The sequence below is a fragment of the Bos indicus genome, chromosome 13 (genome assembly GCF_029378745.1).
Source record: "Bos indicus isolate NIAB-ARS_2022 breed Sahiwal x Tharparkar chromosome 13, NIAB-ARS_B.indTharparkar_mat_pri_1.0, whole genome shotgun sequence".
In the NCBI taxonomy this organism is placed as follows: domain Eukaryota; kingdom Metazoa; phylum Chordata; class Mammalia; order Artiodactyla; family Bovidae; genus Bos; species Bos indicus.
The window spans coordinates 10,672,753-10,698,503 of NC_091772.1; the positions used below are offsets into that span (position 1 = coordinate 10,672,753).

At 43.8% G+C, this 25,751-nt stretch overlaps 2 protein-coding genes across 6 annotated transcripts in view; both read left to right on the plus strand.

Annotated features, from left to right (window-relative positions):
• LOC139186644 (ninein-like protein) overlaps positions 1 to 3,978 on the plus strand; it is a 96,657-nt gene extending 92,679 nt beyond the window's left edge. For all 5 annotated transcript variants that reach the window (XM_070801939.1, XM_070801940.1, XM_070801938.1 and 2 more), the window contains 2 exons: positions 1,130 to 1,243; positions 3,017 to 3,978. In XM_070801939.1, the coding sequence (XP_070658040.1) occupies positions 1,130 to 1,243; positions 3,017 to 3,208 (306 nt within the window). In that variant the 3' untranslated portion in view covers positions 3,209 to 3,978. The remainder of the gene's footprint in view (positions 1 to 1,129; positions 1,244 to 3,016) is intronic.
• Positions 3,979 to 7,975: 3,997 nt separating this feature from the next.
• The window catches only part of LOC109567584 (ankyrin repeat domain-containing protein 26-like), a 78,248-nt gene continuing 60,472 nt past the window's right edge, over positions 7,976 to 25,751 (plus strand). Inside the window, exons 1-6 of the mRNA XM_070801936.1 lie at positions 7,976 to 8,804; positions 13,452 to 13,566; positions 13,725 to 13,898; positions 18,609 to 18,715; positions 20,193 to 20,330; positions 23,372 to 23,439. Of these exons, the coding sequence (XP_070658037.1) occupies positions 8,572 to 8,804; positions 13,452 to 13,566; positions 13,725 to 13,898; positions 18,609 to 18,715; positions 20,193 to 20,330; positions 23,372 to 23,439 (835 nt within the window). The 5' untranslated portion in view covers positions 7,976 to 8,571. The remainder of the gene's footprint in view (positions 8,805 to 13,451; positions 13,567 to 13,724; positions 13,899 to 18,608; positions 18,716 to 20,192; positions 20,331 to 23,371; positions 23,440 to 25,751) is intronic.

The window sequence follows — 25,751 nt, forward strand, 5'->3', positions numbered from 1 at the left end:
TGCAAGGGGTGTGGGGTGCTGGTTGGACAAGAGATCAGCACAGTGACAGCACGGACTTGGGGAGCCCTGCTGTGTGCCAGGCTCACATGCAGAAACAGAGCTGCTGCCTTAAAAGGGCAGCAGAACAGTGGCTCAGCGCGTGCACTGTGGGGGACTGGATCCTGGCTCCACCACCTGAGCCGAGTGGTTTAACTGAGTGAGTGATTCAACTCTCTGTGCTTCCATTTCTTTCAACCTCTGGTGGCAGTGGTTCCCACCTCAGAGCAGTCTCTCAGGCATCAGTGAGTGAGCACCTCAAAGTGCGAGCCTGGGGAAGCACATTTGGGTCCTCAAAGTTCATGGGTCAGTGCAAGGGTGAGGAGCGGCAGAGGGCTAGGTGCCTTCCTGAGGAAGCAATTTGTGCAAGATTGGAAAGGTGGGTAGAATCTGACATTTGTAAAACACAAATTCTAAAGAAGAACAGCCTTATAGCATTATGCAAACACGTGCTGGAGAGACATTTAAGCTAGGACAGATTATTGACAAAGGAAATTTAGTCAGAGATCCCCTAGAAAGACTACTATGTTTGGGGAAACTCAACTTTGAGTCATTTAGGATTAAAATCCTAGGACAAAGAGTCTCTTATCTGTTCACACTACAGTGAGAAGTGCAGCTTTGTGGCTTGTGAGACATTTCTAACCATCCCTCCCTATAGATGAAAGGTTAGCCAGATACTCAGATTTTCTACACTTCAGCTGATTTCCATTCTAAAGTAAATAAGCCTGAGATGATTCTTTTTATTTTATTTTATTTTTACGAACGAGGCAATTTATTAACCCAGCATCATTTGTTCTAATGCTTCTTGTTGGCAGCTGCCACCTGTCCAGCAATTCTGTCCAGATCGCTCTGTCCCTGAGGTGTCAGTTTGCGGCCCCCATCTTGGTCCTTTTCCACCATTTTCAGCCAATGTACCGTGCTGATCTCTGCCACTGCTGCTGCTGCTAAGTCGCTTCAGTCGTATCCAACTCTGTGCGACCCCATAGACGACAGCCCACCAGGCTCCCCCATCCCTGGGATTCTCCAGGCAAGAGTACTGGAGTGGGGTGCCATTGCCTTCTCTGGTGTTGATCTCTAACCTCCTCTTATTCAGGAAGCACATGAAAGGCAGCTGAAAGCAACAGAAGAGCGGGTGGAGGAGGTGGAAATGATTCTGAAGAACATGGAAGTGCTCCTCCAAGAGAAAGTGGGTGAGCTGAAGGAACAGGTGAGTGACGGACGCCTCCTTTGGGCATCCAGGTAGCTGATGAGGGAGACAGGACCCCAGAGAACCCTGTGTCCTGCGAAGTGCTGAGAAGGGGAGAGGAGGGCAGGGAGAGGGGAGAGAGAGGCCTTGCTGTCCTATGAGGTCTGCTTGCTGCTCCAGGAAGTGAAATGTGAGCATCTGTGGAAATGCTTAGTTCCACAGTGACCGAATGTGGTTTACCTGGAGCGCCCTGAGCCGCGTCCCCAGTTCGAGTCACTCCACGCAGGCTGCCTGCTCCAGACCCCCACTCCCACCTGTGTAGCCCCTGCCCTGCCGGCACCACCGCCCTCCAACCTTTTCCATCCCTGGGTCCTCACTTTCCTTCCCAATCATCAGACTCCTGGTGACCCCCTACCCCCAGTCACTCTTGGTAAAACCTCAACCCCAAGTAAATCTTGAGGCTCCTACATGCTGGGGGAGGGGGCGGGTAGGGGTTGACTGTCCCAACTGCCGCCTTTCCCCCCTCCCTGTCTGGGGGGCCCTTCCGCTCTGACCCCCAGCCCCTCTCCCCTCCTCTCAGTTGTGACTTGGGCTGTGTCCCCGTAAGACCAGAAGGTCCCAGAGAAATGGCTGTGCGCTCAGCTCGCCCAGCCCCGCTTCTGCCGCCCCCTCTCCGGTCTCCTCAGCACCGCCTTCCAGAGCCCGGTGCTCCCAGCGAGTTCTCTGCTGCCTTGACAGGCCCCCCTTGACAGGCCCTCCCAGCCGCCCGGCCACCCAGGGGCCCGTCTGGCTCTTCAGCGCGGCCCTCAGTGCGGAGCAGAGCTCCCATCGCGCACCCCGCGCCCCATCTTTTGGGTCCTGACAGCTGGGCTCCTCGTCTCCTCTGCCAGCCCCTCAGCAGCAGCAGTCTTCCTTAGATACGTTGGAGCTGCGGCCTGCCTCAGAGTAGACAGCGGCTTCTCCGGTGGCCTCGAGATCCTGCAGGACCTGGCCCCCTCCCCTCGGCCCCTCGCCCAGCCGGCGTGGCGGCCCTGCCTTCCTCACCGGCCTCCTGGCCGTTCCTGCCACCGCGCATGCGCCGGCCTCTGCCCGGGAGGTTTGCGTCAGGCAGCCGCCCGCGCGTCCTCCATGCTTCTTTCAGGTCTCTGTGCACCTCAGGCTCAGCCGTGTGTCCCCCGCCTGGGTTCTCTGTTAACACGCCACCTGACACTGCGCGCTCTGCTGGCTCCTGTTAGAACACGTGCCTGTGGGAGCAGGGCCGTGGCCGGGCAGCACTGGCCCGCAGAGCTGCTCGGTAGCTACTTGAGTGAGTGGCTTCAGCGCGGACTTTCAAAGCCCAAAGCCGGGACCCCTGCGTCTTTGCATCTTGAGTAGTGTGTCCTGTGTCCCCATCGCTGAAGCCCCTGTCGGTGTCGTGTGGGTGGCACCCAAGGTGCCTCGGTGCGTCCCGGCTGGCATGGTGGGCCTGCAGAGCGCACTGAGATAAGGCCATCATTTTGGGTACTCTTGACAGTTTACTCATTGATTTTTGGAGGCCTTCAGATTTGGGTCTTGTCTTCATTTCGTGATACATCAATTTGTACAAAGTTGGCTTAAATTTTCTCTACCACATAGTTCGTCAGTTTCCTCTCTCATGCCAGGATAACAAAACCTGTCATTACATCCAACATGTCTCTGATTTGTAAGGTTCCCCAAACTAGTCTGAACGCGTGTGGAGGAATAGGAAGGGAGAGCTGGTGGCGTGGCGTGGCTGCGTTAGACGTGCAGTACACTGTGGCTTTCTCCCCTCTCCAGTTTGAAAAGAACAGCCGATCTGATCTGCTGCTCAAGGAGCTCTATGTGGAAAATGCTCACCTGACAAAAGCGCTTCAAGTCACTGAAGAGAAGCAACGAGGTGCCGAGAAAAAGGCCCGATTCTTGGAAGAAAAAGTTAGAGCTCTCAGCAAACTGCTCAGCAAGATTGCTACAGCATCCCTCGCTGTGTAGACTGCTTTTCTTCCTGGAGTTCGTTTTGAAAGAACATCTTTAAAGTAAACCACTGTGATGCTGTAACTTATTGTGGCTCACTGGCTGTACACCCCTGGATAGACGAGGATTGTGATTCTGTTTATCTCACAAGCATTTAATGAAGGTCTGTGTGCCAGAGGCTGGGGAAACAGGTTGGAAAAGACTACTTTTTTTTTTTAGTGGTCCTTGGGTAACTTCCAGAGTTACATTCCTAATTTTGCTACTGACAAGCAAAACAGATTATGGGGTTCCCAGCAAGGCAAATGGTAAAATAAAGCAATTTTAATGTTGCACTTCTGACCTTGGCTACAGAGATTCAAATGCAAAGTCAGGGCTCTATAGTTTTACCATTGCACTGTTAGTGCTATGGGTTTAGTCACTGGCATTCTCGTTGGTGGATTGATATAGACACTCCAGAAATGTACTTTCTGTGACTTTCAACTGGCGATAAGGGATAGAGGAAGGAAGCCTTTTTGTCAGGGCCTGTTCCACCACGAGGGAGTCTAGACAGTGCTGGTATTTTAGGGCTGTGGACTCAGGGAGGATGGTATCCATTGTGAATGCAATCTTTTCCTCATTGAAATGTCATCACACTGGAAAGTGTATGATATGTTTAAAAAAAAAAAAGGGAAAAAATATAGTTTTATATCCAAGATATACATAAAGTATGGTCATTTGGTTTATCAGAATAAACTACTGTAATATGAAGTCACTGTATTTGCAATAAAATCCTTTTCTATTAAAACCGATTAACTTCTAGATATTTTTTAAACTAAAATATTTCAGAGATAGAGAAAAATAGTTCTATAGGAAGCACTCATATGCACTACATGAACATGCAGGTGTGTTAAGGACGTTGTTACAGCATCCTGGACAGAGGCCCAGTCCCTGTTCTACTGCAGCCAACCTCTCTCCCCGTCCTGGTGGCCTCCGCTCTCCTGAAGCTGCTGCACGCCCCCTCCGCTCCGTCTGTCTGCACATTTACTGTCCCTGCTTGAATGAGAAAAGCCTTAAACCGGGGGAATAGATGGAAAGATCAGATCTGGGGTAGGAGGACTCAACAACATAAAGTGGGCTCTTCTCTCCATGCAACTCTGGTCGCTTAACCTATGACAAAGGAGGCAAGGATGGACAGTGGAGAAAACCCTCTTCAATAAGTGGTGCTGGGAAATCTGGACAGCTACAGTAAAAGAATGAAATTAGGACATTCTCTGATACCATACACAAAAATATACTCAAAATGGATCAAAGACCTAAATGGAAACTTTTAGAGGAAAACATAGGCCGAACACACTTTGAGGGAATTCTCTGGCAGTCCAGGGTTAAGACTTGGCACTTTCACTGCTGTGGGCCTGAGTTCGATCCCTGGTCAGGGAACTAGGATCCCACAAGTCGCATGGCACGGCCAAAAAAAAAAAAGCACTCTGACATAAACCGCAGAACTATCCTTTTTGATCCATGTCTTTGAATACTGAAAAATAAAAATAAACAAAGGGAACTTAATTATACTTAAAAGCTTCTGCACACCAAAGGAAACAAAAACAAAATAAAAAACTAACAGGGAAAATATATTTGCAAAGGCAGCAACTGACAAGGGATTAATCTCCAAAATATACAAATGTAGCTCTATGTCAAAAAAATAAAAATAAAAAACCAAAAACCCAATTTAGAAATGGGCAACACAAATAAATAAAAATAAAAAATAGAAATGGGCAGAAGACGTTAATAGACAGTTCTCCAAAGAAGATAGACAGATTGCCATGAAATGATGGCACATGAAATGATGGTCAGCATCACTAATTATCAGAGAAATGCATGACAGAACTGCAATGAGGTATCACATCACACTGGTCAGAGTGGCTATCATCCAAAAGTCTACTAATAATAAAGGCTGGAGAGGGTGTAGAGAAAAGGAAACCCTCCTACATTATTGGTAATACTGTGAATTGGTACAGCCACTATGGAGAACAGTATAGAAATTCCTTAAAAAGCTGAAAATATACTAGAACTACTGTATGATTCAGAAATCCCACTCTGGGGCATATATCTGGAGAAAACTATAATTCAAAAAGATACACATACTCCAATGTTCATTCCAAACTCCCTTCCCATCCAAGGTTGCCACATCCCATTGAGCAGAGTGCCCCATGCTACACAGTAGGAAAGACAATTGAGTTTTCAACCTTGGGTCCATCACTTACTGTCTGAGTGACTTTGGTGAGGTTACTTAACCTTTCCGAGGGGAGCAGCTACTCACCCTCTGCTGGAGGAACCAGGGAGATGGGTCCCCTCTGTCCCCTCCCCAGCAGCGCATTCCTTGGCCCTGGTCCACCGGTACTTTGTCTTGTCCAGGCAGACGTGTTTAGGCCTGAGTTGTGGTCCTCTTCAGTCGAGGACCTTCATCATTAGCCTTCCTCCACCCACCACCCTGGGGTCTGGGGCCTGGTGCCCACCTGTCCAGGCCCACTGCCTCCTGCCCTCTCTCCAGAGCAGCTGGACCCCTCCTTCCTCCCCAGCCTTGCCTCGATTATACCTAATGGCCACCCTTACTAGACTAGCGCCCCACCTAGTGACAGCGCTTCCCTGCTTCTGCAGAAACAGTGATCATGCACAAATGAACAAGAGTAGTGACCGCTGCCACGTGTACGCTTAACAAAATGCCCCTTCACTCTACGTGATAGCCTCCAACACCCACAACTTCATAAAGTTGGATGAGACAATTGAGGCTGGGGGTTTAAACTTAATATTTGAGCTGGGATTTGCACATGCACGGCCTGCCTGCCACCAAAATCTGACTCCTGCTGCTGCACCCCTTGGTTTTTCTTTATCACTGTGGGGGTTAGTTTATATTAGTGCCAAATCAGTACTGGGTGAGAGCTATCCCTCTCCCTCCCCAGGCAAACAGTCTAATTTGCAGGCTGAGGTCACAGGAGGAAGGAGATAGATACATGGATCCATAGAGAAATGGAGAAAATAAATTGGTTGAAATATCTGAGGCTCATTTATGGGCAGAGCCAGAGTAATAATTCAAAAGGATTCCAGCATCCCGAGCTTTGTCTTATCCACATACGACTATGATCTCTCTTCTCAAAGCTGAGGGCCCAGACATGGCCCTTGGGTTCTGCCCTGCTACAGATGTGGTTTCTTTAAGCATCTGAACGCCAGCATCCCACTTTCCTTTAGACAGCTTTCTTGTGCTCTGACAGCTTCAGAAACTAACCAGGGAGCAGATGTGGACAGAGCAGCCCAAGGACTGCTTGGAGCTGCTGGCTGCACTTGCCTCGATCCTGGAGAAATAGTTCTTCCATCCCTCAGCCTCATTCACTGGCTGAAAACAGCCCCAGGGCCCATCCGTGTCCCTGATAAAGAATCCTCTCTCTCCACCCCACACACACCGAGGTTCAGACTTGGGCCAATTTCACCACCTTTCAGGTTGGCTGTTGCCTGTCCTGCAGTATCAGAAATGAGAGGCTGATGCTACACTGTGAGTTTAGATCAGAATGTGTTCTTGAGCAAATGTGTGTTTCCTGCTTCTTCCCAGCCTCAGCCAGCACCTGGGAAGAGAAAAAAGCTCATTGCTCTTTCCTGGGAGCCAGACTGAGGTAGGTTGAACATTCTCCACACCTGGGATACGTTTAATCAGAGCACAGTGGGTCAGCCGCACGGACACAGGGCAGGAGTCCCCTCCCCGCCGGGAAGTGACAACAGCCTGTGACTGTATGCATGCCAACCTGCCCCCCTCCCCATCTGTGGGGACAGATCAGGGACTGAGGGTCTTGAGCTCTTTTTCCCTCCAGTGAGGATCCAGCTCGTGGCCTCACCATGTGATGTTTATACCCTGGTAACGTTACTGGCAGCTTTCTCTGAACCTTACCATCTAGCACCTGTGACCTGAAGTGCTGAGAGCTCTCTCCCTTCACCTGTAGGCAAGCCGTTTGATTTCAGCTCCGGTGGCAAAGAGAACAATTCCAGAGTGAGGGAGCAGAATCTAGGCTGTAGCGAGGAGGAGTGAGGCTGGGCAGCTCCTTCAGGGTGTTTGGTTGTGGGTTGAGCACCTTTGAGGCTGCAGGTAAAGGGGGCAGCATAGTTGAGGGAGAGGTGTTTTGTGTTTGTTTTTTTTTTTTTTAACTGAAGGACAATTGCTTTACAGTATTGTGTTGGTTTCTGCCAAACATCAGCATGAATCAGCCACAGGACAGAGGGCTTTTTTCTTTTTAACGATGGGAGCCATCCTGGTCAAAGCCTCTTGGTCCCTGCTTTTCCTACTATCAGACGCTGTTTTCCCAAGTAGACTAGCTTCCCTGTTAGCTCAGTTGGTAAAGAATCCACCTGCAATGCAGGAGACCCTGGTTCGATTCCTGGGTCAGGAAGATCCACTGGAGAAGAGAGTGGCTACCCACTCCAGTATTCTTGGGGTTCCTTGGTGCTCAGCTGGTAAAGAATCTGCCTGTGTTGCGAGAGACCTAGGTTCTATCTCTGGGTTGGGAAGATCCCCTGGAGAAGGGAAAGGCTACCCACTCCAATATTCACACCTAGAGAATTCCATGGACTGTATAGTCCATGGCATAACAAAGAGTCAGACACGACTGAGTGACTATCACTTTCACTTTTCATGCTTTTCATAAATGGCCTTGAGGAAATTTCCTCAATTGAGGAAATTTCTATTTTATTGAAGTTTTTTTTTTTTTTTTTATCATGAATGGGTTTTAAATTTTTTCAAGTGTTTTTTATGCATAGTCTTACTTTTAATTCTTACTTGAATGTTGGTAGAATTTAGCTTTGAAGCCATTTGGTCCTAAGCTTTTAACTTTTGGGATTTTTTTTTTTTAATTAATATTTGAATCTCTTTATTTGTTACTGGAGTGTTGAGTTTTTCTCTTTTTTCTTGTTTTAGTCTTGACAGGGTGTATGTTTCTCAGAATTTATCTATTTCTTCTAGGTTTTCCAATTTGTAACTGTTCATCAATAATAACGTCCCCTTATGATTATGCTTCTTTACTTCTGAGGTATCTGTTGTAATGTCACCTTCCTTTCTGTGGTTATTTCCGTTTCCTCTCCTTCTTCCCTTAGGTAAGGGTTTATTGATATTGTTTGCTTCTTTTGAAAAATGCACTTCCAGTTCTTGCACATGCACACTGGGCATTCTGGCACACGGGCAATGTGTTTAGAGCTGTCGCTTAGCAACAATCATTCTGGGATGAAAGATTCCAAACCGTTGAGCTTCCCAGCTGGGAGGTTGTGGCGGGACGGCTCTGGCTTCCCTGTAGTGCTTGTGTTGGGTTTAGGGGACTGTGAAGAGCCGAGGGGGAGGTGAGGTGTGTTTGGAGCCCATAGGCTCTGCGATGAAGAAGATTTTTGGCTTCAGGAGTAAGAAGGGCGAGTCGCCCTTAGACTCCTCCATCAGCCTGGGGAGAGACAGAGGTCATCGTAGAACCAGCTTCCAGCCCGGGTACCACATCCGAGACAGGGACCTCAAAAAGATCCACAAAGCTGCCAGCGTAGGCAACGTAGCCAAAGTGCAGCTGGTTCTGTTGCTCGGAAAGAATGGCCTGAACGACAGGGACAAGAAGAACAGGTAAGTGGGGAGGAAGGGCCTGGCAGGGCTCCCTCCTGTGAGTTTCCCCTCTAAGGCTTGCAGACACCTTTGTGGGATCCAGCGCCCCACAGACTTGATAGGCTGCAAAAGCCTTAGCTGGTTTCGGACCCGCTTATAATTCCCCTTACAGAGCACTTTACTGGTAGTTTTAAAGTGATTTAACTGAATGACAGTAATCACAGAACTGAAATGAAACATGAAAAGCATCTTTTTTTGTCCTTCCTTCTCCTCCTCTTCCTTTGTTGTTATGCATGTGTTAGCATGATGTACTCATGAGTAAGAACTCTCAAGTTCTATAGCTCTCAAGAAATCTTCTGGAACTCCCTGGCTCTCACCCTGTTTTTCTCATGTGATTTATGAAAACTCTTCTTCCCATGGATCGTCCATTGTGGATATTGGCAGTGGACAGATTTTTGATGATGTTGGCATTTAATGTACACATTTTTATACCATAATGTTATGTATTACAGAAAACTGCATAGTAAGAAAAATAATCCCCATGACAGGTCAACTTCTGGGTTAAAAGTTCTTCAGATACAATGCAATATCCATTTTATATCAGTATACACTTAGGTGTATAGGTTCCTTGCTGAAGGGCCTTAGAAGACAGCTTGGAAGTAGGAAGCTGGCTGTGTCCTTGACTAAGAGGACATTTTCTTAGGATCTATGGTTTTTCCATATTTAAACCAAATAAACATCATGGTTTTAAAGATTTTGGGTTACACATGCTGTCTTTAATTGTGATGAAATTGAAAGTTTTGTATAGTAGACAAAGATTTGCCCTTTTAGATATAAAAATTTCTTGATGACATTTTCTATTAGAAAGATAAATTACGTGTAGATGGTGGAGAAATAGCCTGGTAACTATTTAGAGAAAAGTAACTAGATTTTTTATCTCACCAAAAAGTTCAGAGGGAGTATAGATCAAAAATTTTAAATACACAGGGTGAGAAAAGTACCAGAAGAAAACTGAAATTCCTATCTATACATTTGTGTGTGCTGACAAAGACCATTTTTTCTAGTTCTGCTGTTCATTCACCTTAATGTTTTTAGTTGGATGGTGGTTGCTGTACCATGTTGTGTTGGTTTCCTCTGTACAACATCAGAAATCAGTTGTAAGAATACACATATCCCACCCCAGAGACCTCTCTAAGAATGGTTTCAAAGGCAACAATTCTGGAGTTTCCTGGGTTTCAGCACCAAAACAAGAAAAGAAAAAAAATCTGAAAGTTGATTTCAGTCAGTTCAGTTCAGTTGCTCAGTCGTGTCCGATTCTTTGTGACCCCATGAATCGCAGCACGCCAGGCCTCCCTGTCCATCACCAACTCCCGGAGTTCACTCCAACTCTTTCCGTCCATCCAGCCATCTCATTCTCTGTCGTCCCCTTCTCCTCCTGCCCCCAATCCCTCCCAGCATCAGAGTCTTTTCCAGTGAGTCAACTCTTCACATGAGGTGGCCAAAGTACTGGAGTTTCTAGCATCATTCCTTCCAAAGAACACCCAGAACTGATCTCATTTAGAATGGACTGGTGGGATCTCCTTGCAGTCCAAGGGACTCTCAAGAGTCTTCTCCAACACCACAGTTCAAAAGCATGAATTCTTCGGCACTCAGCTTTCTTCACAGTCCAACTCTCACATCCGTACATGACTACGGGAAAAACCATAGCCTTGACTAGATGGACCTTTGTTGGCAAAGTAATGTCTCTGCTTTTCAATATGCTATCTAGATTGGTCATAACTTTTCTTCCAAGGAGTAAGTGTCTTTTAATTTCATGGCTGCAATCACCATCTGCAGTGATTTTGGAGCCCCCCAAAATAAAGTCTGACACTGTTTCCACTGTTTCCCCATCTATTTGCCATGAAGTAATGGGACAAGATGCCATGATCTTAGTTTTCTGAATGTTGAGCTTTAAGTCAACTTTTTTACTCTCCTCTTTCACTTTCATCAACAGGCTCTTTAGTTCCTCTTCACTCTCTGCCATAAGGGTGGTATCATCTGCATATCTGAGGTTATTGATATTTCTCCCGGCAATCTTGATTCCAGCTTGTGCTTCTTCCAGCCCAGCCTTTCTCATGATGTACTCTGCATATAAGTTAAATAAGCAGGGTGACAATATACAGCCTTGATGTACTCCTTTTCCTATTTGGAACCAGTCGGTTGTTCCATGTCCAGTTCTAACTGTTGCTTCCTGACCTGCATATAGATTTCTCAAGAGGCAGGTCAGGTGGTCTGGTATTCCCATTTCTTTCAGAATTTTTCACAGTTTATTGTGATCCACACAGTCAAAGGCTTTGGTATAGTCAACAAAGCAGAAGTAGATGTTTTTCTGGAACTCGCTTGATTTTTCGATGATCCAGCAGATGTTGGCAATTTGATCTCTGGTTCCTTTGCCTTTTCTAAAACCAGCTTGAACATCTGGAAGTTCATGGTTGACATATTGCTGAAGCCTAGTGTGGAGAATTTTGAGCGTTGCTTTACTAGAGTGTGAGATGAGTGCAATTGTGTGGGAGTTTGAGCATTCTTTGGCATTGCATTTCTTTGGGGTTGAAATGAAAACTGACCTTTTCCAGTCCTGTGGCCACTGCTGAGTTTTCCAAATTTGCTGGCATATTGAGTGCAGCACTTTCACAGCATCATCTTCCAGGATTTGAAATAGCTCAAGTGGAATTCCATCACTTCCACTAGCTTTGTTCGTAGTGATGCTTTCTAAGGCCCACTTGACTTCACATTCCAGGATATCTGGCTCTAGGTGAGTGATCACACCATTGTGATTATCTTGGTCATGAAGATCTTTTTTGTATAGTTCTTCTGTATATTCTTGCCACCTGTTCTTAATATCTTCTGCTTCTGTTAGGTCCATACCATTTCTGTCCTTTATTGAGCCCATCTTTGCAGGAAATGTTCCCTTGGTATCTCTAATTTTCTTGAAGAGATCTCTAGTCGTTCCCATTCTGTTGTTTTCCTCTATTTCTTTGCACTGATCGCTGAGGAAGGCTTTCTTATCTCTCCTTGCTATTTTTTGGAACTCTGCATTCAGATGCTTATATCTTTCCTTTTCTCCTTTGCTTTTCATTTCTCTTCTTTTCACAGCTATTTCTAAGGCCTCCTCAGACAGCCATTTTGCTTTTTTGTGTTTCTTTTCCATGGGGATGGTCTTGATCCCTATCTCCTGTACAATGTCACGAACCTCTGTCCATAGTTCATCAAGAACTCTATCTATCAGATCTAGTCCGTTAAATCTATTTCTAACTTCCACTGTACAATCATAAGGGATTTGATTTAGGTCAGACCTAAATGGTCTAGTGGTTTTCCCTACTTTCTTCAATTTAAGACTGAATTTGGCAATAAGGAGTTCATGATCTGAGCAACAGTCAGCTCCCAATCTTGTTTTTGGTGACTGTATAGAGCTTCTCCATCTTTGGCTGCAAAGAATATAATCAATCTGATTTTGGTGTTGACCATCTGGTGACATCCATGTGTAGAGTCTTCTCTTGTGTTGTTGGAAGAAGGTGTTTGCTATGACCAGTGTGTTCTCTTGGCAACACTCTATTAGCCTTTGCCCTGCTTCATTCCATATTCCATAGGAATGTGGCACAGATAAAAATAATTTGGCACTTTCAATTTGTTTTAGAATTTTTTGTGAGGATTGGTATCCTGTGACAACTTTCAGCCTTTTCAGAAGTCAAGGGAATCTTGGGAATTTCCTGGAAGTCCAGTGGTTAAGACTCACTGCTCTGGGCCCAGGGTTCGATCTCTGGTGAGGGAACTAAAATCCTGCAAGCTACAAAGATTTGTTGTATAACATGGGGAATATAGCTAATATTTTATAGTCACTTTAAATGCAGTATAACCTTTAACAATTGTGGATCACTGTGTCGTACACCTGTGTTATATAATAATATATATTATACATCATCTCTAAAGCAGACTTAGATGAAAACACCTCATGGGAATTAGACCAACAGGAAAAAAGAGAAATGGACAAACAAAAATTCTACAATTTGTAAAGTCTGTGAATTATAAATTATATTCCAATGTCAGAGACATTAAAATGTGAGAAAATGAGCATATTAGAATCACCGAAGTACAATGTTGTCTCTAATCCTCAAAATATATCTGCAAAGGAGGTGTCATATCCTTTGACTTCATTGAGATGTTGTCCTTGTAAACTAGTAGTACTAGCAATAAATATGATAATATGACCTAACAGTTACTGAGCTGTTATCTGCCAGGAATGGTTCTGCACCCTTTGCATGGCTCTCATGTAAGCATCACAGTGCTGCCCTGTGAGATAACTACTACTCCCTCTCCATTCTGTTGATGAGGAAATTGAGGCACAGAGAGGCTGAGCAACGGCTAATGAGTGACAGAGTGAAAGTCAAATACAAACCCAAGTTGAGCTGAATCTCTAGGTCATGCTTGTTCTACTCAAGTAGATGGTTCTTTCATTACTGTGGTAAGAAGAGCTAAAGCGAATATAGACTGTTCTTTCTCCAGAAGAAAACGAAACATTTGTTTTAGAGTGATAGGAATAGCATGCTATTGAATGTTTTCAATCACAGGAACGATTGTTTGCTTTGAAACAGTAACACTAGGGTTTCCTAAAAATTGCTCTTGCTTTCATAGGACTGCACTCCACTTGGCCTGTGCCAATGGCCATTCAGCGGTGGTCAGTCTCCTCCTGGAGAGAAAATGCCTGCTTAACCTCTGTGACAATGAAAAGAGGACAGCGCTGATGAAGGTATGGGGCAGCGAACCGTGTCCACAGGAGATGGGTGTGATTTCCTGAGACTAAAAGTGAATTTATCTCATTGAAATATAGCAAACTGGTGAAGCTTGTGGCCTGTTTACTTTGAATTCCTAGAATTTACACTCTGTTTCTTGGCACAACACTAACAGGCCGTAGAATGCCAAGAGGAGGAGTGTGCGACTCTTCTGCTGGAGCATGGTGCCGACCCAAATGTCATGGACGTCTGTGGCAACACCGCTGTCCACTATGCTGTCTTTTGCCAGAATTTATCACTTGCAGCAAAGCTGCTGTCCTATGACGCTGATATAGAAGCCAGGAACAAGGTATCGGTCACCTAACTTTATTTACCAAATGTTTGTGAAGCATTTTTTTTAATCTACAAGAGTTTTATTTACAACAGTATGTAAATAGGTAAACCGAATTGTTGAGGTCCTTTAATGGACCGGGACCTGGCCGTCTGGAGGCGACGATAAGAAAGTGAGAGAAAGAAAGAGGCCTATACTCCCTGGTTTACGCAGAAAACCAATAAAGTCCTTGAGACAGGACTTGGGTCTCTCACGAAGGCACCAGGCGCCCTCTCGAGGGGGTTGAAGGCACAGGGCGCCTTCTCGAGAGTCTTAGAAGCCCGGGCAGGAGAGTGAGCAAGACGGGTCTCTGCGCTCCAAGGAATCAGCCGGGGAGAGAGAGAGAAAGACAGACAGACACGGGGACCCAAGCTCTGATGGAGCAAAGGTGCTTTAATGACTTTTCTGTGAGTATATATAGGCTGTAGTACAAGAAGTTTCTTTCGTCAATGATAAAGATCAGAAAACCAAAGGTACAGTAGCCGTTACCAAGGGAACAAGGGATGATGATGGTCACAAGCTCAGGAGACAATCCGTATCTCAAGAAAGGGGACCGAGACTAACCAGTTTTGTCGTAAAGAGATGTTTACTAAAGGAGATTCAAGCCTGTCTCACACAATGACCCCAGTTCCTGGGAGCAGCGTGCTGTTCCGCTTAAAAAGAAACAAAGGACTTGTGAGAAACAGCACGTAGGAATCCTCCTGTTAAACATTCCCTGACTTGAATAGTGTCCATGAGGCCCTGTAACCATGGAAAAACAATTCCAAACCCGAGTCAGGGGGTGGGGGTGAAAAAAGTCGGTGCCCCCAGAAAAGGCAGAGCTCTGTCTGCCAGCCACCCTTCTACCCTAGAAGGAAGGCTTTCCCATTAGAACATGCGTGGGAGTGGGTGGTGGGCTCTGAGCCCACAGGAAGTGAAGGCCTGAGGGGAGTGAAGTGATATGGGCACTGGCTGTTTACAGGGGCTCAGGGAATGTGGGCTGCTGGGGTGGGCAGAGGAGGAAGGAGACCCAGTGCCCAGCAGGGGGAGCTGGGTGAGTGCAAGTGGGCCCGGGAGGCAGCAGGCCTGGAGCGCTGAGCCCCCCAGGACCCCGGGTTCTGAGATCCAGCCAGGCGGGTCAGGTCATGTTTGACACCCAGCAAGGGCGTTCACTTGTGCTGGTGACCACTTGGTTCACCAGGTACCCCTCGGGGTCTTCCACGCTCAGCCCCGGGGAGCTGCTCCGCGGGGTGGCAGCTGTGCCTGGGGAGCTGCCCCTCCTGCTCTTTCTTCAGGAAGCATGTGAAGTCTGGCCTCTTCAGCCCCACGAGGAACTCCCTCCACTCTCACAGGTGGGCTCAGTTTTCCATGTTTGGAAGCTCCAGCCTTCCCTGAGTGAAAGTATTTTGAAGAAACCAAACTGTCTAAGATTTCACTTTAATCATGATATTTCTCAAGCATTAGAGAGTAAAGCATTCCTTTATGTGTTTATGGCTGGTATTTGTGATAACACTGCACTTGTTAAAGGTAAAACATTTTCCAAATATTTTCCCCCACTTAAGGTTTTTTTTTTTTTATCAGTCTAAAGTAACACAGTAAAGCAAAATTTGCCTCAGTAGACTTTGTCTTAAAATTCAAACATAACGAAAGCATTTTACAACATAATAGAAATCTTGCTGCTGTTCACAAATTCCCATTTTATGAAAAATGGTTTATATAAACACAGTTTCTCTCTCATTGCCCAAGTCTTAAGAGGGTAAAAGGAAAGGAAAAGGAGCAAGCAAGTGAAAAGTTGCAAGTCAAGCTGGAATTTTGGCAGTTGGAAATGCCAAGAAGAGGATTCTTTTATTTTAATATTTATTTATTTGGCTGAGCTGGGCTTAGTTTCAGCATGTAGGATCTAGTTTCCTGACCAGGGGTCGAACCGAGGCCTTTACTGGGAGCACTGAGACCCAGCCCCAGGACCACCACGGAAGTCCCGAGATTTTGGTTTGTGCTTTTTATTCCCTTCAGTTTATAGATTTCTTATATGCTTTTCAGTTTTCAGGGATAATAGTTGTTATTTTGAAAAAGAGTGTGAGTGAATTGTAAATTTGCCTAGGTGCCAGTTTAAAGAAGGCTCTGAGCAAAACACTGACAGTGAACAGGTGGTGATGAAGTGGGAATTAAGAGAGAAGAACAAATAACTACCTGATATTATCCTATTCTGGCAGAACCATCCACTTAGATAGGAGTCTAGACTCTGCTCTCCCATCTAGAATGTCTTGATGGGAAGGAAGTAAGGGGTTTATAAATAATGAGATCAGGTTTCCTTTTGGGTTTACTAGTCCCTGTTCTACCACTGTTTACCCAGGAAATTTTAAAAATTGCAGTTTTGATGACTCTTGCCTCTTACACTTTTCTTTTTTATTCAAACCTTCACATAAGAGAAGGAATTGGCCGTGTGAGTAAGAGATGAGACTGGAGTGGTTGCTGCACTAATTCTCAGCTATATTCTGCTGGTGAACCACAATTATTTGGGGAAACTTCTTTTAAAAATGTATAAGCCTAGGCTGTTTGCTGTAGATTTTGACTGAGTAAATTGAGGAACACTTGGACATGTGTATCTAGAACTATTCCCTTGAGATTCTGATCCAATCCTTGATGAATAACTATGGAGTGAATACGTGTAATTTCTAAATGCTCCCTTCACAAAAGAAAGTAGTCTCTAGAAGGGTGGGAGTTTGATCAATGCTAGCTGCTTCCATCAGCTCCCTCCTTTCCAACACTATTAGCCTGACTTTTTCTCTGCCCCATGTTTGAGACATTAAAAGGAGTATCTTTGGCGATATCTATGGGCTTGAACGACAACTCCTTTTCCTTCCAACCACTCATCATTCGGTGACCCTCCGAGAGTCTTTAGCGATTTGCTCATGGCGAAGTCACTTCGTCTGTAGAGTCTGACCCTTTAAGGAGTTTGCACCTTCACTTAGCATCCAGGTCATTAGGTCAACAGATGTTTGTTACCAACAGGGTTTTCCTGATTGCAGTAATAGTAACTCCTGAGCCTTTTTTGGTATCATCTGCAGGACAGACTCTTGCAGTGTGTCTGTTAGAATTGCTGATCCCTGGCATAAGCAGATGAGAGCTCTAAAACCCGTGAAGTTAGTAACAGTACAGAGGGGAATTGTTTTAAGCATTTATTTTCAGCAGGCTTGGAAACTCATTATCCATTTGATTAACGGTCTAGAAGAATTCTAGAGATAGACTGTAGTTTCAACAGGCAGTGGAAACATTCTTGACTGTGAATTATGAGTCTTTTTAAAAGAATTTATGTTTACTTGAATTATGAGTCTTAATGCCATATTTATTACATATGGGGACCCACTTTTTTTGTGAAACATATGATACTAAAGAAAGGAAAGGTTTCACATACAAATATTTGCTTTATACCCACCTGTTTAGAAACAGCAAACATAAAACCAAAAGTGGGCCATAAACCAAACATGGCCCTTGGATATGTTTAGTTACCTCCACACATTGAGTCAACATTTCAAATTTAGGAGGCTCATGCAGAAGTTCAGGCTTCTCCAAGGACCAAATCTGGACGCCCTTGAGCCCATCCTACTGTTTGGTCTGTGTGCAGAGGCCACCCCTTCTGTATGGGACATGTGTTTTCGGGGTTACCAGTCTCACCTGGCTTTTTCACTTACTCAGGTCATCAGCTTTCTGTCCATAAGCATTTGAGTTTCCAATTTTTGATTGATAGTTTATTTTGATAAATATTTGAAGGTTTTTCAAGACAGTCTAATTAATCTATAATTGATTTCATATTTTAAAAAATCTCTTAAGAATGGGATTGAATTTTTCAAATTAGAATTTTTAAGTTGGTTGTGGCGGTTTCGCACTGAATAATTCTCACAAACACACAAGATTATAAGAGACAGCACAGGGAGAGCTGGTGGAAGAGCAACTCCCCGAGAAAATGTTGAGCATGTATTTATTGGTAATTTTATGTTGCAGTAAAGCAAGACAGACACCAGAACTCTAGGATTTTGGAAGCTTCCTTCTGGTGGTCTGGAGGTAATCACATGAGAGTCATCAAGAAGGGTCTTTGAAGAGAAGGTGGGGAGGGCGCTCATTCTGCATGCAGTTAGCATCTAGCGAATGCTGACCTCTCAGCCAGAATGTCTAACTTAAGGAAGGGCGGTGGAAAGAGCAAGCAAGGAAGAGAGAATGAGTAAGATTAAATTCCAGGAGACTTTTCTGAGAAAGCAGTAAAACAGGGTTCCCACAGTTGATTTTTTGAAAAAAAGAAAATGTTTCTCTCTTTGCATGTTCATGTAGAGAATAATATTCTCACTGGAATGTCTGTAAACCTTTTGAGTTTACTCATGGTCATCCTTGGATAGGTTATGCATGCTACAGATGGTATTATATATTTCTGCCTCAGCATTGTCCCTAAAATATGCAGTTGATACAGTAGCTAAATGATACCCACACCCCCTGCATTGGGAGCTTGACACTTAGCCACTGGACCACCAGGGAAGGCCCAGAGGAGGAGCAGATTAAAGAGAAAGAAGGTGCACAGGGTGATGAGGAGGAGGGGGCTCTCTTTGATTTACTTTCTGACTTTTATTTTTAAGTTCAGAGAATCTATTGCACGGTTTTAATTTCAGTTTAGAAATAGGTTAACTGTGTACATTAGAAATGGTTTTCCCTGTTTTACAGGATGACCTGACACCACTGTTACTTGCGATATGTGAAAGAAGAGGGCAAATGGTGGAGTTTTTAGTAAAGAAAAAAGCAAATATACATGCGGTTGATAAGATGAAAAGGTACCGTTGTTCTTTTTCTTTTCAAAACCCTTAGTGCTGTTCTAGGATAGTAATATCAAGACTAAATGAATAAGAGGATTCATTTGTGATCAACACATTATCACTTAGGTAGAAAGTCAGTTATTCTGACCGGGAACCATGAACAATATATAGCAGGAAAGTATAGCAGGATTCATATTCCTTTATAATATTGACTGATGTCATATGCAACCTGTTTTTTGTTTGTTTGGTTGATCTGGTAATAGCTGAGGGATTTCAAATTAGTTTTATTAGCTTTATGAAATATGGATTCTGCTTTTTAGTTCACCTCATGACAGTATCGAGTTTCTTAATTCTTTTAAAAGAATTCTTTAACCTCTACTTTGTATGTATGTATTTTTATAAGATGCATAGTAAACCTAAAAGACTTGGTTTTGTCTTATGGATAACTCTTTGTTTTAAATTACTTTGTTTGAAGAATGCTGATGTTATTAGATTGCAAAAGAGTCAGATACAACATAGTGACTAAATAACAACAGCCACAAAAAGGTGGTTATGACTCACTGTCACCAGATCCTGTGGGCTCATCAGGTTTTCATTTTAGTACATTTTGATATTTTCATTTTTAATGCAGGTAGAAGGAAGAAAGATAGCTTTGATTGGATAAACAGTTCCTTTAACAGAGACAAGTCAGAGGTGAATGATACAGACGAAAATGATGGGCTTTAGATTCAGGCTAGGTTCAGTTCCTAGGTTTCCTACCGATTAGGGCTATCATCAGCAAATAAGTTTCCTGATACACAAGGCAAATAGTAATGCATCTTTCAAAGGTGCCTTTGTGTAAGAAAGATTTTATATATAGTATTTCATTTTTAGTGCCTAGCACATGCTTGTCCACATCATTAACTGCCACCATGACTATTTTTATTCCCATTAATATCAATATTTTTGATTTAAACCTGCAAGTAGCCTTTCCTTAACCCACCCTCTAGCTGACGTTGAAGCCGAATATATCAGACTAAGGAGGAAATGGGGAATTTATCCCTTAAATAGTCACCTCCCTCAGATAAGTGACCTCAGGATCATTTCTTGTCCATCAAGGACTTTATTATTATTTTTAAAAAACATCTATTTATTTGGTTGCATGGGGTCCTAGTTGTGGGAACTCTTAGTTGCAGCATATGAGATCAAGTTCCCTGACCTAGGCCCCCTGCATGGGGAACCTGGAGTCTTATCCACTGGCCCACCAGGGAAGTCCCCATCAGGGACTTTTGAAATAGTAAGTGCTGCTGCCTGGCATCCCAGTGGGACAGGAGGCTTCTTTTCCGTCCCTTCATTTTAGCCTTGGAGGTAGTTTGCAAAGATGAACACTTGAGCCTGTAAATGGTCAGTCCTTCATGGAAGGGCAAGGCGTTCACTTGGTGAAGCATATCAAATTAACTGTGTAAGTAAGTCAACTCAGCTTCCTGAGGCTGAAGTCATCTCCCTGTTGTTTTAGAACAGCCCTCATGCTTGCTGTCAAATATGAATCACCAGATGTCGTCAGACTTCTTCTTCAGCAAGGTGCTGACATCTTTTCTCAAGATATTTTTGGATGGACTGCAGAAGCATATGCTGTTATTAGTGGTTTTGATATGTAAGTGTTCACATTAAAATGCCAGTTCTCACTAAACTGCAGCCAAAAATAATTTTAACTGTTACTTGCTACGTGACCAGTGAGAGTTCCAGTTTGGTGCAGGCAGTTTGGAGAAAGGTGGTGAGATGTTCCCCCTCAAGAGCTGAAAGCCAAGCAAAGGCCAGTGAGTTACTCTTGGCTGTGGGCTCAGGGTGCTTTATCTCAGGACATGTAGACCTTGCTCCTTAGAAAGGTTGACATTAGCCATTTCATTCCAAGTGTGACCTCTCGGTATGGCGTATGAACAGTGTCACAGTTGTGATATTTCTAACTAGTTCTTTGGGTCTTGAAATATTTAGTTCAGCAGCAAATCCTGTTTTCCCTTGAGGACTTGCTTGAATTTTCCAAGAACCCGGTGGATTCCCTAAAATCAACGAGACAGTCCTCTTCCACAAGTCATTTGAGGGGAGAAAACAGTTCCTTCTCACCATTCTGTTGCTTGCACTGATTCTACTGCTGCAGCACTGCTGCTACAGCTGGTCTTGACAGGGTCTGCTTGGCAGCTGGATCTGGAGTCTGGATTGGCTCTATAAAGACCTTTAATAAAATCATTTTAAAAGGAAAAAAAAAAAAAAACCTCATCCTGCAGTGGGCTCACAATTGACCTTTGCTCCCAGGCCGCCCGTCTGGGTCCAGGTTCCCCAGCCTTTAAGATGATGCACAGGTCGACTTCAGAATGAGAGCTCCTTTGTTCTCATATGTATGTTTGTCACTCAGTCTCTGTTGCAAACAAAGCACCAGCACCCAGTTTGGGCAGCTGGGCCGCCTAGCTTACCCCCTCAGTCAGAGACCCTATGTGGAGCCCATGTGTAGGCTAGATCTTCATGATGACGTGCCCTTGAGGCTCTTATTTATCTTTTCTGCTAGCAGATGTCAGTGGGGACCATTTTAGGCTGTCAGAGAGGGTCAAGTGCTCCTGCAGGGATTGAGCACACTTCCCTTTCTCCTTTGTATCTAGACTTGAACCTCAAGGCGGCTTTCTGTCCTGTGGGGGCACCTTTTCTTAGGTCACAGGTTCCCTGTCATCCTTCCCAGAGTAGTGGGTGCCAGCTTGCCTGAGATTCCCTAATTATGCTTGGCCCCTCATGGGATCTGTTTCCTGTAATAATGAAAATCTTCCAACAGATTTCTGTCTGCCTCCACTTTAAATGTTTTCAGAATCTGCCCCATACGGAATCCATTCAGCAGAAATCCATAAATCTCAAGTAAGATAGTTGGAATTCAGAGAGGTAAGCCCTGTCTAGAACTTGCCAGTACCCACTGTAAGAGTAGGGATATGTCTTCCAAATGAATTGGAGAGGAACATGGAGATTAAAAACCACTGGCAGAAAGATCTGCTGGTTCAAAGTTTGAGTAGGTAGAGAAGGAAGAGTAGTGGTCCAGGCCGGGTCTTGATTGTGATTAGTTTTCTGCACTTGGTGTGATTAGCTGCAATAATGGGGGATCATTATGTTCTCTCATGTAGAGAATTCATATGTTATAAATAAATTTAGGTACACATTATATAAGAGCTGATATTCCCTAAATTACAAACCACAAAAAACAGCTAAGCACCAGAATTAATAACAATTTCATGCAACACTTGAATGTTAAATGTATGAAAAAGCACACATTGGGATTTACTTGGAATTTCAAAGTAGTTACAGCAATAAAGTTGAAGATGAAATTATTCCACTCTTTGTTTCTGCAAGCATTTTGGGGGTATATTATCTCATTACATCCTATTAACCCTCTTGTGAAATAAGGTAGTAATATCCCAGTTGTGTAGAGGAAGACTTTGAACTGAAGAGAAACAACACCTCCAGGAACAAAGAGCAGTTGGTTATAGAGCTAGGATTTGCAAGCTCGAGAGATTTTTTGTATGCCAAGCCAAATCTAGTTAATTATTGGAGCTGTACTGCCCTGAGTTCATGACTACTTCATCTTCCTTTTCTTTCTCCTTTCAGTTCAGTTCAGTTGCTCAGTTGTGTTCGACTCTTTGGGACCCCGTGAACCACAGCATCCCAGGCCTCCCTGTCCATCACCAACTCCCAGAGTTTACCCAAAATCATGTCCAGTGAGTTGGTGATGCCATCCAACCATCTCATCCTCTGTTGTCCCCTTCTCCTCCTGCCTTCAATCTTTCCCAACATCAGGGTCTTTTCAAATGAGTCCGCTCTTTGTATCAGATGGCCAAAATGTTGGAGTTTCAGCTTCAACATCAGTCCTTCCAATGAAGACCCAGGACTGATTTCCTTTAGGATGGACTGGTTGGATCTCCTTGCAGTCCAAGGGACTCTCAAAAGTCTTTTCCAACACCGCAGTCCAAAAGCATCAATTCTTCGGCGCTCAGCTTTCTTTATAGTACAACTCTCACATCCCTACATGACTACTGGGAAAAACATAACCTTGACTAGACAGACCTATGTTGAGAAAGTAATGTCTCTGCTTTTTAATATGCTAAGTTGGTCTAACTTTCTTTCCAAGGAGTAAGCGTCTTTTAATTTCTTGGCTGCAAACACCATCTGGAGTGATTTTGGAGCCCCCAAAACTAAGTCAGTTGCTGTTTCCCCATCTATTAGCCATGAAATGATGGGACCGGATGCCATGGTCTTAGTTTTCTGAATGTTGAGCTTTAAGCCAACTTTTTCACTCTCTTCTTTCACTTTCATCAAGAGGTTTTTTAGTTCTTTTTCACTTTCTGCCATAAGGATGGTGTCATCTGCATATCTGAGGTTATTGATATTTCTCCCGGCAATCTTGATTCCAGCTTGTGCTTCATCCAGCCCAGTGTTTCTCATAATGTACTGTGCATATAAGTTAAATAAGCAGGGTGAAAATAGACCTTTACTTTCTCCTTTACTACATGCTAAATAAAAGTTTATAGAACTTAGAAACTTGAAATGTATGTGACAATTGAAGTTTTGATATTATCTCTGACATTATCTGAAATGATCTAAGAATTTGATAGTTGTTTTTCATATCAGTGTTAAAATATTATTTATTGCATTTTTAATACATAGCTTTCAGCAACTGATTTCTGAATATAAAGAAAAGAGATCTAAAACTTCTCCTGAAAATAGCAACCCAGGTAAGTCATCTGATACTGAATTACTCTCAGTGATTCTACCATAGATAAAGTAGGAATGAGGAAGTTTCAATAATGAAAGAACTATGAAAAAATTAGGGTAAATTGCATGTGTATTTTATTTTTTTAATTAATTTCTTTATACTCTAGTGTTCAGAATTCTTTAAGAAGTTAATTGTAGGTGATTTAACATCAAAGACAGTATTGTCTGAGAAGAAATCCATCTCTGTAATATGGCCCCTAAAGTCCTGTATTAGATCTTTGTGTAAATCAGAAAAAAAGTTTTAAGTGAGTATGATGTATATTTCATCTATAGTCACAGTACAGCAGATTGGACATCTTATTAAAGTGAACTTTCATTTTTAGAAATGATTTGCATTTAGTGAATGGATAGTTGGTAGTCACTGTGTAGTGATTAGTCTCACTAAAATAGTTCCCATCATTAAAACTGGGAACTTGAATTATCCCTTCCTGAAAGGATAAGAAATGATAAACAATAACTGCAAAGCTGAGCCAGTGTGCAGCATAGTAGTGAGAGATTATTTCTGAAAGGTACCTACCAATTGTACAGAAGGCAGGAAAGCATTGCCTGGTTGAGAACCAGTTATTTTGCCTATTGCACCAAGCAGGTCTAGATTACCAACTTCATTCCTTACAGATCCAGAGAGAGTGAGATAGGTTGACTTCATTCAGTTCAGTTCAGTTCAGTCACTCAGTTGTGTCCGACTCTGCGACCCCATGAATCGCAGCACACCAGGCCTCCCTGTCCATCACCAACTCCTGGAGTTGACTTCATCACCAAGTCCCGGAATGACTTCATTAGGATCAGATATTTTCTTTTGTGTGTTGGACAATAGTCATGAGAGTATAGTTTTGTAAGAACAAGATGTTCTCTTGCCATCAGTTAAAAGATTATCATAATAAATATTCAAATAGAACAACTTGGGACTCTGCAGGTTCTAATAAAAGCACAAAAATACTTTGCATTAACAAAAAAAATATTAGGTCTAGCACATTGTACAGGGTATCCAAGGATAAGTTTAACTGAGTAGACCTCTATCTAATCAAAGGGGGCTTCTCAGGTGGCTCAGTAGTAAAGAACCTGCCAATGCAGGAGATACGGTTTAATCCCTGTGTCAGGAAGATCCCCTGGAGAAGAAAATGGCAACCCACTCCAGTACTCTTGCCTGGGAAATCCCATGGACAGAAGAGCCTGGTGAGCTGTAGTTCATGGGGTCACAAGAGTCAGACACGATTTGGTGACTGAACAGCAAAAACATCTATCAAAGAACTGTAGGTTGGTTTATTACACTAGTCAGAGGAGACACAGAGATGACAGTGTCTTGGTCTTCAATATGCTCAGAATAGAGTTTTCTCCGGTTAATTTCTGTATTTTTCTAAACACAATTTTCAAAGAAAACATGCTTATTTTTTGTTTGTTCACTAAACTGATAACTTTCAAAAGACTGATAGTCTTTGTGTACTAAGCATTTTTTTGATGTCACAGGGTGCAAACATTTAAAACATCATTGCCCCTGCTCTCCTTGCTCAAGCTTGCAGTGCTCCTCTGGAGTTACTGCATGTGAGTCATCCCTTCAGCTTCAGATCATGACGACCCCTGGGAAATGTTATCCAGTAACACCAGAATCCGTGGCTCCCTCCATCCTTCCCTCCCTCCCCTTGTTCTTCAGCTTAGGATGTGATGATGTATGCCTTCCAGGCTGAAAAAGCATGATTTCTATAAACATTTGCCTTATAATGGGAAGGATTGATATAATGATATCTCTCACTAGTACACAGCACTCTTTGGACCATCCTGCTCTGTGTGGTCCAGATACTCTTGAGCAATGGAAGGAGATAGTCTCAGATCAGATCAGATCTGTCGCTCAGTCGTGTCCGACTCTTTGTGACCCCATGAATTGCAGCACGCCAGGCCTCCCTGTCCATCACCAACTCCCGGAGTTCACTCAGACTCATGTCCATCGAGTCAGTGATGCCATCCAGCCATCTCATCCTCTGTCATCCCCTTCTCCTCCCGCCCCCAATCCCTCCCAGCATCAGAGTCTTTTCCAGTGAGTCAACTCTTCTCATGAGGTGGCCAAAGTACTGGAGTTTCAGCTTCAGCATCATTCCTTCCAAAGAAATCCCAGGGCTGATCTCCTTCAGAATGGACTGGTTGGATCTCCTTGCAGTCCAAGGGACTCTCAAGAGTCTTCTCCAACACCACAGTTCAAAAGCATCAATTCTTCAGTGCTCAGCTTTCTTCACAATCCAACTTTCACATCCATACATGACCACGGGTAAAACCATAACCT